General features: G+C 35.4%; 1 protein-coding gene across 1 annotated transcript; it reads left to right on the top strand.

Moving 5' to 3' along the window:
- Window positions 1435–14519, top strand: LOC109820358 (myosin-1-like). The gene is made up of 24 exons (XM_020386488.1): window positions 1435–1544; window positions 2244–2358; window positions 2435–2578; window positions 2665–2815; window positions 2903–2930; window positions 3825–3990; window positions 5167–5230; window positions 5353–5366; window positions 5450–5534; window positions 5829–5932; window positions 6060–6198; window positions 7589–7707; window positions 7782–7934; window positions 8015–8104; window positions 9132–9209; window positions 9882–10040; window positions 10131–10334; window positions 10471–10676; window positions 10769–10904; window positions 11227–11356; window positions 11469–11615; window positions 11724–11803; window positions 12540–12837; window positions 14027–14519. Exons 1-24 carry the CDS (start codon window positions 1444–1446, stop codon window positions 14386–14388), a joined length of 3273 nt encoding a protein of 1090 aa, XP_020242077.1. The 5' UTR covers window positions 1435–1443; the 3' UTR covers window positions 14389–14519.

Below are 14731 nucleotides of genomic sequence, written 5' to 3'. Positions count from 1 at the left end.
CAATTTAGTCAATAAGAAGTTTCCGTTGGTTCCAGATATAAGTGCATTTAGAACGGAGGGGTTAAATGCGAAATCACCTATTAAGGTCAATAAGAAGTTTCCGTTGTTTCCAGATGTAAGTGCATTTAGAACGGAGGGGTTAAATGCGAAATCACCTATTAAGGTCGTTTCACATCTTCACCTCACTTGGGGGGGGCGCACACGCACATATGTATCTACTCCTCTATATAAATAGGAGATCTATTTCTCTACACAAATGACAGAACCCAAGAGTCACTATACATGACACACTAAATACTACAGTAACATTTGTTGTAGCATTATTAATGTAGCAAAAATAAAACGGGATACTGCGGTTTTTTAAAAACACTCCTGTAGCACATAAGAATACTGCAGCGAAGGCAAGATACCGTAGCAATCCAAAAATTACTGTAGTAGTTAAACCGTGATTACTGTAGCGGAAAAAGTATGTCGTGTTTTGCACGGTGTTCACACTAGTAGATATATATATGCGAAATCACCTATTAAAATCGTCCTAAATGAAAGATCACATCGTCACCTACTGCATATATGTATGTATTACTGTATATATGTATGTATGTATATATGTAAGGCATGGTTTGGCCTCCACTCAGCCCATGAAGACCGCTTGCATGTAACTCTGATTAGATAAGTATTCTATGTTTAGAATTTTTAATAGTGATTCCATTGTTACAAGTATTTATAGTAATATATTTGAGAAGTTTCTATTCAAAATTATTGCCCTCCAAGACTATTTTTGTATCAAATACTAAAAAGTGCACTGAAAACAAATATATGTATGTAACTATTTTCAAGAGAGATCATCTTAATAGGAAATGCATGTTGCTAGGTGCAGCACATGTTAATGAAATAACTAATGGATTTTGATGGGGTTGATGTCGGAGATGATAAATGTCTGGGAGGCTGAAAATTTGGTAGTACGAAAACTGATAAAAATAAAGAAGGTATATACTATAATCTTAGTGCATAGGATAGGTAATACATTGAAGGTTCCGTTTGGTTCCCAAAATAATTGCATTTGAATTGGAGGGCTTAAATGTGAAATCACTCATTAACAGCGTTCCAAATCAAGAGCCTTTACAAAAGATTTCCTATATTAAACTACTGAAAGATCTCCACTTCATGTGACGGAGTGGAGAAAAACTCGTCTCTGTTTTAGGGTTTCAAACCGCGATCTCGTGGTTTTAAAAACTTAAAACTTTCCAAATTTGCAACTTTTTTGAATCTTCCGAAGCCTGAGGCCGAGATCTTAAGAGATCGAGAAGGATCGTAGAGTTTCAATGGCGTCGGTCGAAATGCCGCTGCAGGGAGCTCCGGCGAGCTCATCGGAGAGAACCGGAGTGAGATCTCACGTGCCGCTCACGCTCCAGCCGTTGTCTTTGACGTCGACGGCCACAGCTGATGGGGGTGATGATTCGCCTTATAGTGAGAGGACGGCGACACCTCGGGATGATATTTCGCCGGCGAGGTGGAGTGATCTTAAAGCTTACAGTGGCAAAAATGTAATTTCTCTCAAATTTGAGGCACTGTTCAATTTAACTTGCTTGTTTTGGGGATGAATTCAGCTTTGTTTTCGTTAATCGTTCTCATTTTGGTGTAAATGAATATAAATAAGCTCATATTGTGTTAATTGTTTGTCTAATTTACACTGTATCATACTCCGAGCAAGTCATAAGACTCAGTAACTGATATTATATGAGGTTAACATGAATTATCTTAAATCTATTGCATGGTTCATTACCTTGAAACTGTATTTTAAAGTCATGAATGGACCCCAAACAATTAAATTTCATCTATTTTGAAACCCTGGACCCTGGCACTTAAAAAAATTGAGTATTTTGTACATAAGGTGTGTTATTTTAAAACGTCTTATGTTTTGTTGTCGAGGAGTTTAAATGAAGCAAACATATACTGTTAGATTCCTTTCATGTTTTTTAGAATTTTATTAGAAATGAAGGATTTTTGATATATTCTTCTGTGGAGCAAATTTTTGCATTATCCTACGTAATTCTACTGTAACAGACATAACTACTCAATCAATTGTTGCTTTTCTGATGTATACTACTTGGAAGGCTTATGATAACATTTATTTCCTTAATAAGATCAAGATACTTTCTGAGTGCTCTATTGATTGATTAGTTCCGTAGTTTAAATATGATCAAGATACTCTCTATTGATTGATGCAGACTTTCATGTTGAAGTTTATTTTTTCAGAAGATTAAAGCTTGGTGTCAACTTCCTAATGGTGATTGGGCATTAGGGAAAGTTCTTTTGACTTCTGAGGAAGAGTCTGTCATTTCTCTTCCTGATGGGAAAGTAAGTTTTCATCAGATATAATTGAAAATATTTTCTTTTGGTTTTGCCAAAACTGATGTATTAATTTTCATTTCAGAGACTGAAGCTGATCACTGAGGCTCTGTTGCATGCAAATCCGAGTATCCTTGACGGTGTAGATGATCTCATGCAACTGAGTTATTTAAATGAACCATCAGTTCTCTACAATCTGCAATATAGATATGCTCGTGATATGATTTATGTGAGTAACCATGTCATTTCTACCTGTTTCTCATTTATACTGCATAGTTTTAGCTTTTAACTCTTAGTTATGCATTTGAATGTCAGACTAAAGCTGGACCAGTGTTAGTTGCTATCAACCCCTTTAAGGATGTACATTTGTATGGCAGTGATTTCATTGATGCATATAGGCATAAAGTGATGGAGCATCCACATGTGTATGCTATTGCAGATACAGCCATTCGTGAAATGACAAGAGGTGAGTTTGCAAAAGCCTACATATTATCAATTTCTGCCTGCCAATTTCTATGACTTTTAATGAACTTGTGTTTCTGTTCTTTTGCAGATGAAATCAATCAATCAATTATTATAAGGTTTGCAATTCAACCTTTGTATGTTTCATGTAGTCCAGGAATATGTATGAAACCTATTTATTCTAATTTATACATAAGTATTGTCTATGCAGCATGGACACTTCAATCACCTACCCGTGTTTATGTTGAATCAGTGGACAGTCCAAGGATACATATTAGACACTTATAAATATGTCGTCAGTTTTTATAATATAATTTTCAGAATCTTTTTATACATTTCTCAGATACCTCTATAACACGTCTTTTGAACATTTTTATGCTTCTTAAAAACTTCTTTCATATCATTGGCACATTGAAATATGTGCCAGTACCCTTCTTCTTGTTAAAAGTCTTATTACATGAGGAAGGCATTAAGATACTTAATGGAAGTATAGGAATACTGATAATATTAGAGTGAATTTCAACATGCGTGATACGTTGAATTATGCTATAGAAAGATAAAGTGTCAATGAATTTTTCCAATTTGAGAGTCACAAAAGTCTTTGCAGACGTTACATAGCATCCTATATAGAATTTAAATATGTCTGCCTGCATTTGCATGACTGCATATGTCTATAGATATATATGCACTTGGAGGATTGCAGTCATGTGCTCTCTCCTCCTCAGTTCTCACTTAGTCATATTAACAATACTGCTGTTCCTATGTCCTACTTTTTAGAATTTTTAATATCCCTATGCCTGTCTTGTGTCATGTCTGCCATGTGTGCGTACTCATGCTTATATCATGCAATACCACCTTACGTATGGACCTACATTTTTTTTCTTGTTTATTTTCCATATGTATCCTTGTCCCTGCAACTTTCTCATGCTTGATGCTTCACAATTGTATTTCCATAACAATTAAGTACATGGCACTTTTTTGCCAAACTCACTAACCATCGTGGGCTTCTCCAGTGGAGAAAGTGGTGCAGGGAAAACGGAAACAGCAAAAATAGCAATGCAATATTTGGCTGCACTTGGAGGGGGCAGCGGAATAGAGAATGAAATTCTCCAGACCAATCCGATACTTGAAGCGTTTGGCAATGCAAAGACATTAAGAAATGACAATTCTAGTCGTTTTGTAAGTTTGCTGCTCTTATACACTAGCTATTCCTTTTCAAGATCAATTATGTTTTATGAACTATCTATCTGCTGACTCATTTCGACTGCTAGCTTTAGTTTTAAGCATGGTTTTAAATGTCAGCTGACATGTCAAACATGGTGTTGACATGTCGGAACAGAGGTTAGAGCGACACAGATATGACCAATTCATATCATTTTCGAGGTCCATGTGGGATATGTCGGGGGATATTGCGGACATGTCGGCCGATTTTCAGCCTTGAAAAATCGGCCGATTGTTTTTTTGTGAGTTGATAAGTATTGAGGTTTGGGTTTAGTACACAGAACACAAACCCGATTAATTCCTTTTTTAGCCTTTGTTCCTGTAATAACCTGATAGCATAAAATATAGATTAGGGCAAAGAAAAAAAATGTTGCTCTCTTTTCTGCAGTGTATCTTCTCTCGTTCGTCTTCATCTCTACAAATTGAAATTGCGAATTCATAAAAGCGTGATGTATACAATAAGTTTGAACCGTAGCTTGAAATCAATCCAAAGTCTTTAACACTTTATCTCAATTTTATGCAATGCACTTTACTGTATGTTAATTTTATGCAAGGCACTTCGAAAATTCTAGTTTGACAATGTGTATTTTGTTTACTTGTTGGCATAATATTCCATTGTTTCCCTTCAAGAAATGGAAAACAACTTGTGTCTTGATATTGAATACTCAATTTAAGTAGGATAAGCTATAACAAGACAAGTGCATTCCATCTTGGTGACCAAAATTGAGTAGAAATCTATCCGATATGGCAATCCGATATTTAGTACATGTCCCTTGACATATCCCAAATTTTCACTATCCGATATGAATTTGAGCTGTCCGACATGAACCTGACATCTGACATTTAAAAATCTTGGTTTTAAGTAGAACTGCACACAATTGCTGGAACATATACTTTGAAATTACTTGTACAATGCGGGAGATAGAGAAGATAGGATAATAGAGCAATGGCCACACACAGGTCCACACACAGAGGAGATTACAGATTATACAAGGAAAAAGCAATGGTCTTAAACACACGTACATTAGATATGGTCACACATGCATTCACGATCTCATGTGTCTTATGTTTTCTTTTTCAGGAATATGTTCATATCAGACATTCTTTCTAATATGTTCTTGTTTGGGGATGCAGGGAAAGCTTATTGACATTCATTTCAGCTCTGTTGGAAAGATTTCAGGCGCCAACATTCAAACTTGTGAGGAAATATATTCAGATTTTCTTTGAGAACTTTGGCATATGTTACTTGTCTATCTCTTTAACTGAATATCAGCTGCATTTTTGTGTTATCTCTGCCAATTCAAACAACAAAACAAACAGTTCTACTTGAGAAGGTATATGGCTAAACTTATGAACCATCAAGTCATGATATCGCCTTATCCTGTTATTCATTTGATTTCCTTTATATGATGAGCAGTCAAGAGTGGTCCAATGTGCTGAAGGTGAACGTTCATACCACATATTTTATCAGCTCTGTGCTGGTGCTCCTTCAACTCTTAGAGGTAATTGACATCCTTTTTGCAACATTTTACCACTTTAATATGTTATCTACGTGATACTACCACTCTTTGTCAGTAGGTACCCTAAAGCTTTTATTTTTTTTGTTTATTACATTTAAATATCGGCTAGATCAATTCTAGATGCATCTTACTCTAATATTTCTGAGGTTTTATAAATGATCCCTGGGGTAATTGAAAGAAAACCATGTTACAAAGTCTTTATCATCTTACTCTGTCTGAATATACCAATACCATAATTTTCCTTTCCTCTTTAATTTCTGTTCTTCTTGAACTCAGAGAAACTAAATTTGAAAAGTGTGGATGAATACCGATACTTGAAGCAGAGCAATTGTTTTTTGATTTCTGGAGTTGATGACGCTGCAAGATTTCGTGCTGTTCTGGTACTATCCATGAATTTCCTGCAGAATTATATATTCCTTTTCATTATTATTGTTTCTATATTCTGCACAAGAACTACACATTGATAACATCATATTTATTGTGGTCACTAACTTGATCAATTTTCAGGCAGCTATGAATGTAGTCCATATCAGCAAGAGCGATCAAAATATTGTATTTGCAATGCTTGCTGCTGTTCTATGGTTGGGTAATATCTCATTTGCTATTGTCGATAATGAGAACCATGTTGAAGTGGTGGAGGATGAAGGTAAATTTCCCATATTTTATAAAACCTGAATTTTCACATTTTTCCAGTTATCTCATCAATAAATGCTTTCAGGTAGTTATTGCTCTATTTGCTGTACCACATAACACATCAAGTTATGAACTACTTTGCATACGATATATTAAAGGAACCTGATTAGAGCCGCCCTGCCATTTTGTTGCAAAAGTCAAAAAGTTTGTATATCTATTCATGGGGTGATTTCTGTTTGCCTTCTTGTTTTTTGTCTGGGTTCAGAGCAGAATGGTCGAGTATGGTATTAAAGTTGCAATATTTATCGACCAAAACTTGGAGAGAACACTTGATTTTTGCTGTAAAATTTAAATGTTTGCTAGTCTATATGGCGTCCTGCTTTCTGTTTTCCTTACTGTTTTGGCCAGAATTCCACATTTGGCATAATATTGTACTTCAGGACTTTACAGCTGCGACATCTATGAAGTAAAATATATTTTGATGTACTGCGTCTCATATAAAAAATTTCACAGTTTTAAAAACCATTTCAAGTTCCAGCAGGTGTTGGATAATTCCATTCATATCTAGAAGCATTATTAGAATTACTATATTATTGTAGTTTCTGTTCATGAATTTGTTTATGACGTTGGATCATGAATTGTCACATGGTCAGAAGGATCCTTGTGAATTGCAAACAAGATATGATCAAAATAGTTGGAAGTAATAAAATTTGGCCCATCTTTTAAAGGCATTTTCTTAAAATATTAGGGTGTTTTCTAATTTCAAGGAAATATCTAAATGTCATATATGCCATTAGGTAGAGTTGTACTTCACTAAGTAAAATAAAAATTTGTTTCCTCTTCAGGAGCATCAATATGTGTTAACTTCTTTTGGTAACAAAAACTAGTTCATTGAGCATTTTGTTTCAATTAGAAGCTGAAACTAGGTCAAAGGTGTACCTCTCTTTTATGTCACCTTTAGTTTTATAGAAACATATGTTTCCTTATTATTTTAGTTTCGTCTTCATGATTTATTGTTACCAAACATGGACATGAATCTTTACAAGGAAAGAAGGATACTTATCTTAAATGTAATAAAATATAATCATAGAAGTTGGGGATCGAAATTCTTTTACCAATATATAAAGAAACTCATATTTTAAATCTCTGTAGATTCAGCACTCGAGGAAAAGTTTTCAGAAAGTATAGCTGCAATTAGTTGCATTTTACAAAATAGGATTTTGTTACCTCTCTGGAGGCTTCTGTATGCAGTCAAATATATTTGATGATGATGAGTTTTTGTCAATTAAAAAAGAACGCCAGTTAATATCCATTATTTAGCTTTTCTGCTATGACATTCAGTTATCATTTCTTCCGTGTGCAAGATGGTGAATTTTCTGCTAAATTTCTACCTGGTTTCACAGGTGCATACAGTGTTGCCAAACTTATTGGATGTGACATTAAGGATTTGAAGTTGACCTTGTCAACTCGTAACATGAGAGTTGGCAACGATAATATTGTGCAAAAGCTTACTCTTTCACAGGTTAGTAAGCTTCTGTGGTAAGACCTTGCTCATTCTCATGTATGGATTGCATGATTTCCCGTACTTGGATGTAGGCAATTGGTACAAGGGATGCATTGGCAAAGTCTCTGTATGCTGGTTTATTTGAGTGGCTGGTTGAGCAAATTAATAAGTCATTGGAAGTGGGCAAGCGTCTCACAGGCAGATCTATAAGCATTCTAGATATATACGGTTTTGAATCTTTTGAAGTAATACCTCCTTTCATATATACTGTGTTTCTCTCCTAAATTTGATAAATAAACTCATGACAAATTCTACAATTTTGCAGAAGAATAGCTTTGAACAATTTTGCATAAATTATGCAAATGAAAGACTACAGCAACATTTTAATCGCCATTTGTTTAAGCTAGAGCAGGAGGTAACTCTGATTCTCAAGTACTTAAATTGCTGAGGTTGGTTAGAATTTTGAAACAGTAACCTTAGTTCTCCGAATATTTCATGTTGCTTCTATTGAATTGCTGTGGCCGATTGCAAATTCTTTGCGATGAATGTATGCTTTTACTCACAAGAGTAATACTAAGCTATGTTCTGGGCTGTTTCTGTTTTCTCTGGGTATTGCCTAACTCCAAGAATTATTGGACACGACAAAGTCTTTTACTGGTTGTACTAGTGAACCTCTGATTATTCTGGTGGAAATTTTATTATATTTCTGTTTTATTCATTGATATGCTTAGAATAAATTCCTCTTGTAACAATAGAAAATTTTGCTGTAACTTTTCTCTGGACAGACAGGCAATGTTTGAGCATGGAAAATGTCATTTTTAGTTTTTGAAACATGTAAAACTAAAAACTTTAAGTTGCATATATCCTTCATATTGAGAAATACATGGAATTCAGTTATAGCATCCAGTCCTATTCTACTTAATGGTGTGAGTTTATGTGCGTACATGTGTATATTATTAGATTTGCTGCTTAATTATATCATAAACAAACACAAGAAAAATGTAAATAGATACTTGAATGTCTGGTTTTCTTGCTGTCTCCTTTAGCATCTCCTCTTCAATAATATAAATCCATTTTATGTTTATATCTGCACAGTTTTTTGCATGATAGACCAGATGCGTGGTCTTTTATGCTAAACTTGGTTGGACACATTGACTTTCTTTACCCATTTACTTTCTACAATTAAGTCCGCATGGCTTCTCTGGTGTGGTTTCTTAGATGTATGTGTTTGGAGATTTTTCCTTTTTCTTTCATAGATGCAGTAGTAAATGTTGTCTAGTCAAGAAGGGAACTATGTTTCTTTGGGAGATGGTTTGGTATTTGTCTCTGGATTATTTACCATCCCATGTTCTGCTGGCCTGCCTGTTTCTCAATTGCTTTTGTAGTTAGTATTATTTTTTGTATTGAGATACTCTGAGCATTTGACATATTTATATCATCAGGAATACATCCAAGATGGGATAGACTGGACAAAAGTGGATTTTGAGGACAACCAAGATTGTCTGCATCTTTTTGAGAAAGTACGATTACTACATCGTTCAGTATGTCATTTTAGAATTTATATCAGTCATAACTTCACGATATGATTTTCATTTAAACTTTTACTTTTCTCTGAAATTTCGGTGAAGTTTTGTTCAGTGTTTTTCTGAGGCCTCTTTAAAGTTCTTTTCAATTTGGCATTACTATGGATAATTGTAACCAGTTTTGAAGCTACTGATTTTCATGTCCCTTGAATAATTTCATTCGTTTTTTGCCATCACTCGTTAAAGTTTTCTTCTCTGTAAACGCAATTTAATTATTTATCTCTTGCATATATCACTTGTCCCTTCTCAGGGATCATAGATATATACCTTCTTGCTGTTTTTTAGACGATTGGTTACTAGATTTTCCTCCTATTTTATGAAACATAAAAGGTTAGACTCCTATGAAGAAGCAAATACATCTTTCTGCCTCATTTATTAACAGAGCATGTGTAATTCTTACTTTCCTGCATTGTCCAGGACTTATTTTCCAGCACTGGGATATAGTTTGGTGATATTTTGAAGTTAATAGAGTTTGAGGTTCCGCATTTTAGTTTTACCTTTCTTTACTTTTGTAAAATTTCTGCATCTGAAAGTGCATAAATTTGTATCTCCACTTGGACTTTGATTCTTTGTTTTTTTGGGCCTGATCTCTTTATTGTTGTTATGCAGAGACCATTGGGATTATTATCTCTTTTGGATGAGGAGTCTACTTTTCCAAATGGTAACGATTTGACTTTTGCAAACAAACTTAAGCAGCATCTTTCTTCAAATTCTTGCTTCAAAGGAGAAAGAGGGAAAGCATTTAGTGTCACTCATTTTGCAGGAGAGGTTGCCACAAATAACCTTTACACTTTCAAAATCATTTTGTCATTGACTCATCTGTGTCACTAGAGTAATTTGGCTCTCTCCTTTGATCAGGTGGTATATGACACATCAGGGTTTCTGGAGAAAAACCGAGATCTTTTACACATGGATTCTATTCAATTACTTGCTTCCTGTACATGCCACCTTCCTCAAATATTTGCATCCAAAATGCTTATGCACTCTGAAAAGGTGATGGGCAACGTATATAGATCCAGTGGAGCTGATAACCAAAAACTGAGTGTTGCGACGAAGTTTAAGGTAAAATCCTTTTAAAGCATTTTCATAATAGCTATACGAATTTAAGGGACGTTCTTGTCCCACAAGGTGCTTTTATCTGTAAGATGCTTCTCTGTGCGACTAATTCGTTAATTCTTTTTTTTTCGTCGGCAATCAGGGACAATTATTCCAACTAATGCAGAGACTAGAAACAACAACTCCTCATTTCATACGCTGCATTAAGCCAAACAACTTGCAACTGCCTGCAACTTATGAACAAGGACTAGTATTAAATCAACTGAGATGTTGCGGAGTCCTAGAGGTGGTAAGAATATCCAGGTCAGGCTATCCAACCAGGATATCCCATCAAAAGTTTGCCAGAAGGTAACACCAAAAAATCACTTTGCAAATTTTCCTTGCTCCTTAAGGCAATTTATCCCATTTATTCTTAGATTGCTGTTGCATACTATTTCCAGGTATGGATTCCTACTTCTTGAGAATGTTGCGTCTCAAGACCCACTGACTGTCTCAGTGGCAATTCTCCACCAGTTTAACATTCTCCCTGAGATGTACCAAGTTGGCTATACAAAACTATTTTTCCGAACTGGACAGGTAAGACTGAGTTTTTAGATAATTATATCGAATTGTATGCTTATGTGATTTCTGTTCTTACCAATGGTCATATTATGCCACTGCAAAGGTTCTTATATTAAACTATTTAAGGTTTTAGTCCTTCAACAATAGTTATTTTTTAATGATAAAAGCATGTTGTTCTGTTGCAAATATAGCATTTTGTCTCGGGCATGAGCTGGTTTTAGGTACTAGTTAGAGACTTTTGGCTTATGAGGTCATAGACCAACATCTGGACAGTTTCCTAGTGCATTTCAGTGACAGAAAACATGACTGGCTGCTTTTTCTCTATGGTAACAAGTAGATTGCTGAGCTTGAAGATACAAGAAATCGTACTCTCCATGGGATTCTGCGGGTTCAAAGCTGTTTCAGAGGACATCAAGCTCGTTGTTATGTGAAGGAACGGAGGAAAGGCATTGTTACATTGCAGTCATGTACTTTCTACCACATTTTCTTCCAGAATCCTTTTTAGAAATATGATATTTTGACTTGCGCTTTCAATCATTCAGTGGAAAGTTTATCGATACTCCATCCTGCTTTTTGTAGTTATTCGAGGCGAGAAAGAAAGAAAGGCCTATACAATCTTGAGACAGAGCCACCGAGCTGCTACTGTTCTACAACGAAATTTAAGGTCGAAAATTGGTAGGAAAAAGTTTTTGAGTGTGCGTGATGCCTCAATAGTTATACAGTCCAGTAAGTACCTCTAATTAACCATCTCTGATTAGTTTTTGATTCTTGAGTAATGAGTGGTCTTTGTTGTTGAATAAACACTAACACAGTATGCTTATTTCTGCAATACAGTCATTCGTGGAAGGCTTGTTCGAAAATGCTCAGGAGACCTTGGTTTACTATATACTATCCGTAAAGCTGAAGAAACTATGGTAATTTGCATCTTTCATGAAGTTCCTAATTTTAAAGTTGTCTTCACATGGACAATAACACAAATTAGTAACTGAATACTGCTTTTTCTTTCTTAATCTGACAACATCCAGTTATGCTGAACATTACCTACCCATTCTCATAAATACACTCCTTTCCTTGGAGACAGTTCACCATCCTTACAAGCTTCTCTATTGTTACACTACTTTTGCTAGATCCTGGAAACTTGGCATATAACACCATATAGAATGAATAACTTCAACGGTTCTTTTTACTGAAATTTTGTTTTGCAATATACAAATACATGTTTTTAAGGTAAGTACATAGATACATGGTTTTTCTTTTTACTGAAATTTTCTTTTGCAATTTAGAACGGATAACTTCTACATTGACACCATTCAGATTTATAATTTTCTTATTTCAAAATCCACGGTCTATATTTGATTATTTGTTTCTCACCTAAGAGAAACTGGTTAGAAGCAATTAAGATTGATATATAATGGTTAAGTTAACTGAAGCAATTAAGATTGATATAATGTTTAAGAAATTAAGTAATGGTTAACTTAACTGAGGTCGGCCTAAGTACAACTGAATGGAAGGAAATGATTTATAGACCCCAAAATTTTGGAATAGAGGCTTTGTTTTTGTTGCTTCTTTTTGTTGGTTTACCAATTACCATTCATATTGTTTGTTTTCTTGTTATCTTCAACTTGTTTATAGACCATTTATATCCCTCAGGAGACTGAGCCTGGCGAGGTGCCAGTCAGGGCATCCGTTCTGGCTGAGCTCCAACGGAGAATCCTAAAAGCTGAAACTGCACTAAGAGAAAAGGAAGAAGAGAATGACATCCTCCATCAACGACTCCACCAGTACGAAGCTAGATGGTCAGAATACGAAGAAAAGATGAAATCCATGGAAGAAGTCTGGCAGAAACAGATGAAATCCCTACAATCAAGCCTCTCCATCGCCAAGAAAAGTCTGGCCTTGGACGACGTTGAAAGAAGATCTGAAGCATCGGGAGCAGGGGTGGAGCTAGGTAGGTTCGGTTTCAACTATATAAAATTTTCACATGCTTTTCATTGTGAAAAGCAATTAACGAAAATGGAAAATTTCAAATAGAAAATGTTGACTTATTAATTTTATTTGTGGGTTTTTTCTATATTAGTCCCTTACAAATTTAGCATTTTGATATTGGTCCCTCACATCTTCATATTTTGATATTAGTCTCCCAAATTACCTTAATATGTCAATATAAGTCCTTCTGTTATTGCTATTAAAAATCCTAAATCATAAATGGCTAATACCAAAATACCCTCACCAGTTTAATTCACCTGCTCGTTCTTTTTGTCTCCAGTTCACGATGTGCTCTTGAGAAAGGGTTTTTTTAACTCTACACCCACCCACCCACCCAAAGTCTCTTGAGAAAGTGGGGAAGAAGAAAGGTGAATGTGCTTTGATTTCATTTAACGGATATGGATTGGGCGCTCTTAACAGGTTAGGATTTAGCAATCGTGGGCTTGGGTTTGTTAGGTGAGGGACATAAACGTCCATTTAATTGGTGGGGCTAAAGAAAACAGAATATTCCTCCAAAGTTATAACACTGACTGACTGATAGGACTAATATCAGCAGATTAAGGCAATTTAGGGGACTAATATCAAAATATCACTCAAGTTGAGGGACTAAAACCAAATTACTACCAAATTACTAAAGATTTAAGGGACTAATATCGAACCCTTTATTTTTAAAACTGAAAATTGCAATTAATGTTTTTCAGTAATATTTTGACTTATTTTCACTTTGGCACCATCCCAAAGTATTTTTCAACACTTCAATACCCCCAAAGTTTCAATCCCATTTCAGTTTGATATCCCCTTCCACATCTCGTTAAATTTTCAATTAAATTTATCTAATGTGCTAAGCACGTGATATGTCATCTGTTGCACATTTGGTTATTTGGATCCCTAACAACTTGGTAGAATGGACCTAACTCTAAGACAAATTTAACACGAAGTCAATCGAAATCTAAGGTAGGGTATCAAAGTGAAATGGAATCGAAACTTGGCGATTTCAAAGTCTTAAAAGTACTGTGTGGTATCAAAATGAAAAAGGGGATGCAATTTGGGTTATAAAAGTGAACACATGCCTAACATTTTCATTATAAAAACTCTTACTCTAACCGTGTGCCTTACCCGGTTGAATTTTCTGACTTCGCCCCTGATTTCAGGAGACCGAAGCTGGGATAGCAACGGGACCCACGTTGCATCTCGACTCACTCCAAGAGAGATGAGCGCGAGTCTAAACGTGATCAGTCGCCTCGCGGAGGAGTTTGAGCAACGGAGTCAGGTTTTTGGTGATGACACGAGTTTTCTAATCGAGGTCAAGTCAGGGAAGGCAGAGGCAAGTTTGAACCCTGAGAGAGAGCTGAGGAGGCTCAAGCAGAACTTTGAACTGTGGAAGAAGGATTACAGCGTGAGGCTTAGAGAGGCAAAGGTTGTAATTCATAAGTTGGGAAGTGACGAAGTTTGTTCGGACAAGGCAAAAAAGAAATGGTGGGGGAGGTTGAATAGCAGCACGAGAATGTTGTGAAATTATTTTTGAATTTTGATTTTTTTGTCATATGTATATGAAATTGAAGGGCTAGACGTATTTTATGATAATATGTATGTCATCAGCCTTTCCTTCTTCTTCTTCTTAATTTGCTTCTTGTTTGTTTTGTTTATTTTCTTCCGTTGAACGATTTTATTTTGCTTATCACTGTAATGGTATAAATGGAAGCAGCTTACAGATCTTTTACCTACATTGAGAGTTTATCAGTGGGATATGAGCATGCATTTATTTCCACGTCGAAAGAATGTTTCGGTCTGCCCAGAGATTATTAAGCCGAGTTTTAATCTTAACCAATTGAAATAATGACGTTAATTAAGAGGGA

This window comes from Asparagus officinalis, chromosome 1, assembly GCF_001876935.1.
Source record: "Asparagus officinalis chromosome 1, Aspof.V1, whole genome shotgun sequence".
Taxonomy (NCBI): domain Eukaryota; kingdom Viridiplantae; phylum Streptophyta; class Magnoliopsida; order Asparagales; family Asparagaceae; genus Asparagus; species Asparagus officinalis.
Note: the sequence above shows the minus strand (reverse complement) of the source record. Positions and strands in the feature narration are given on the sequence as shown.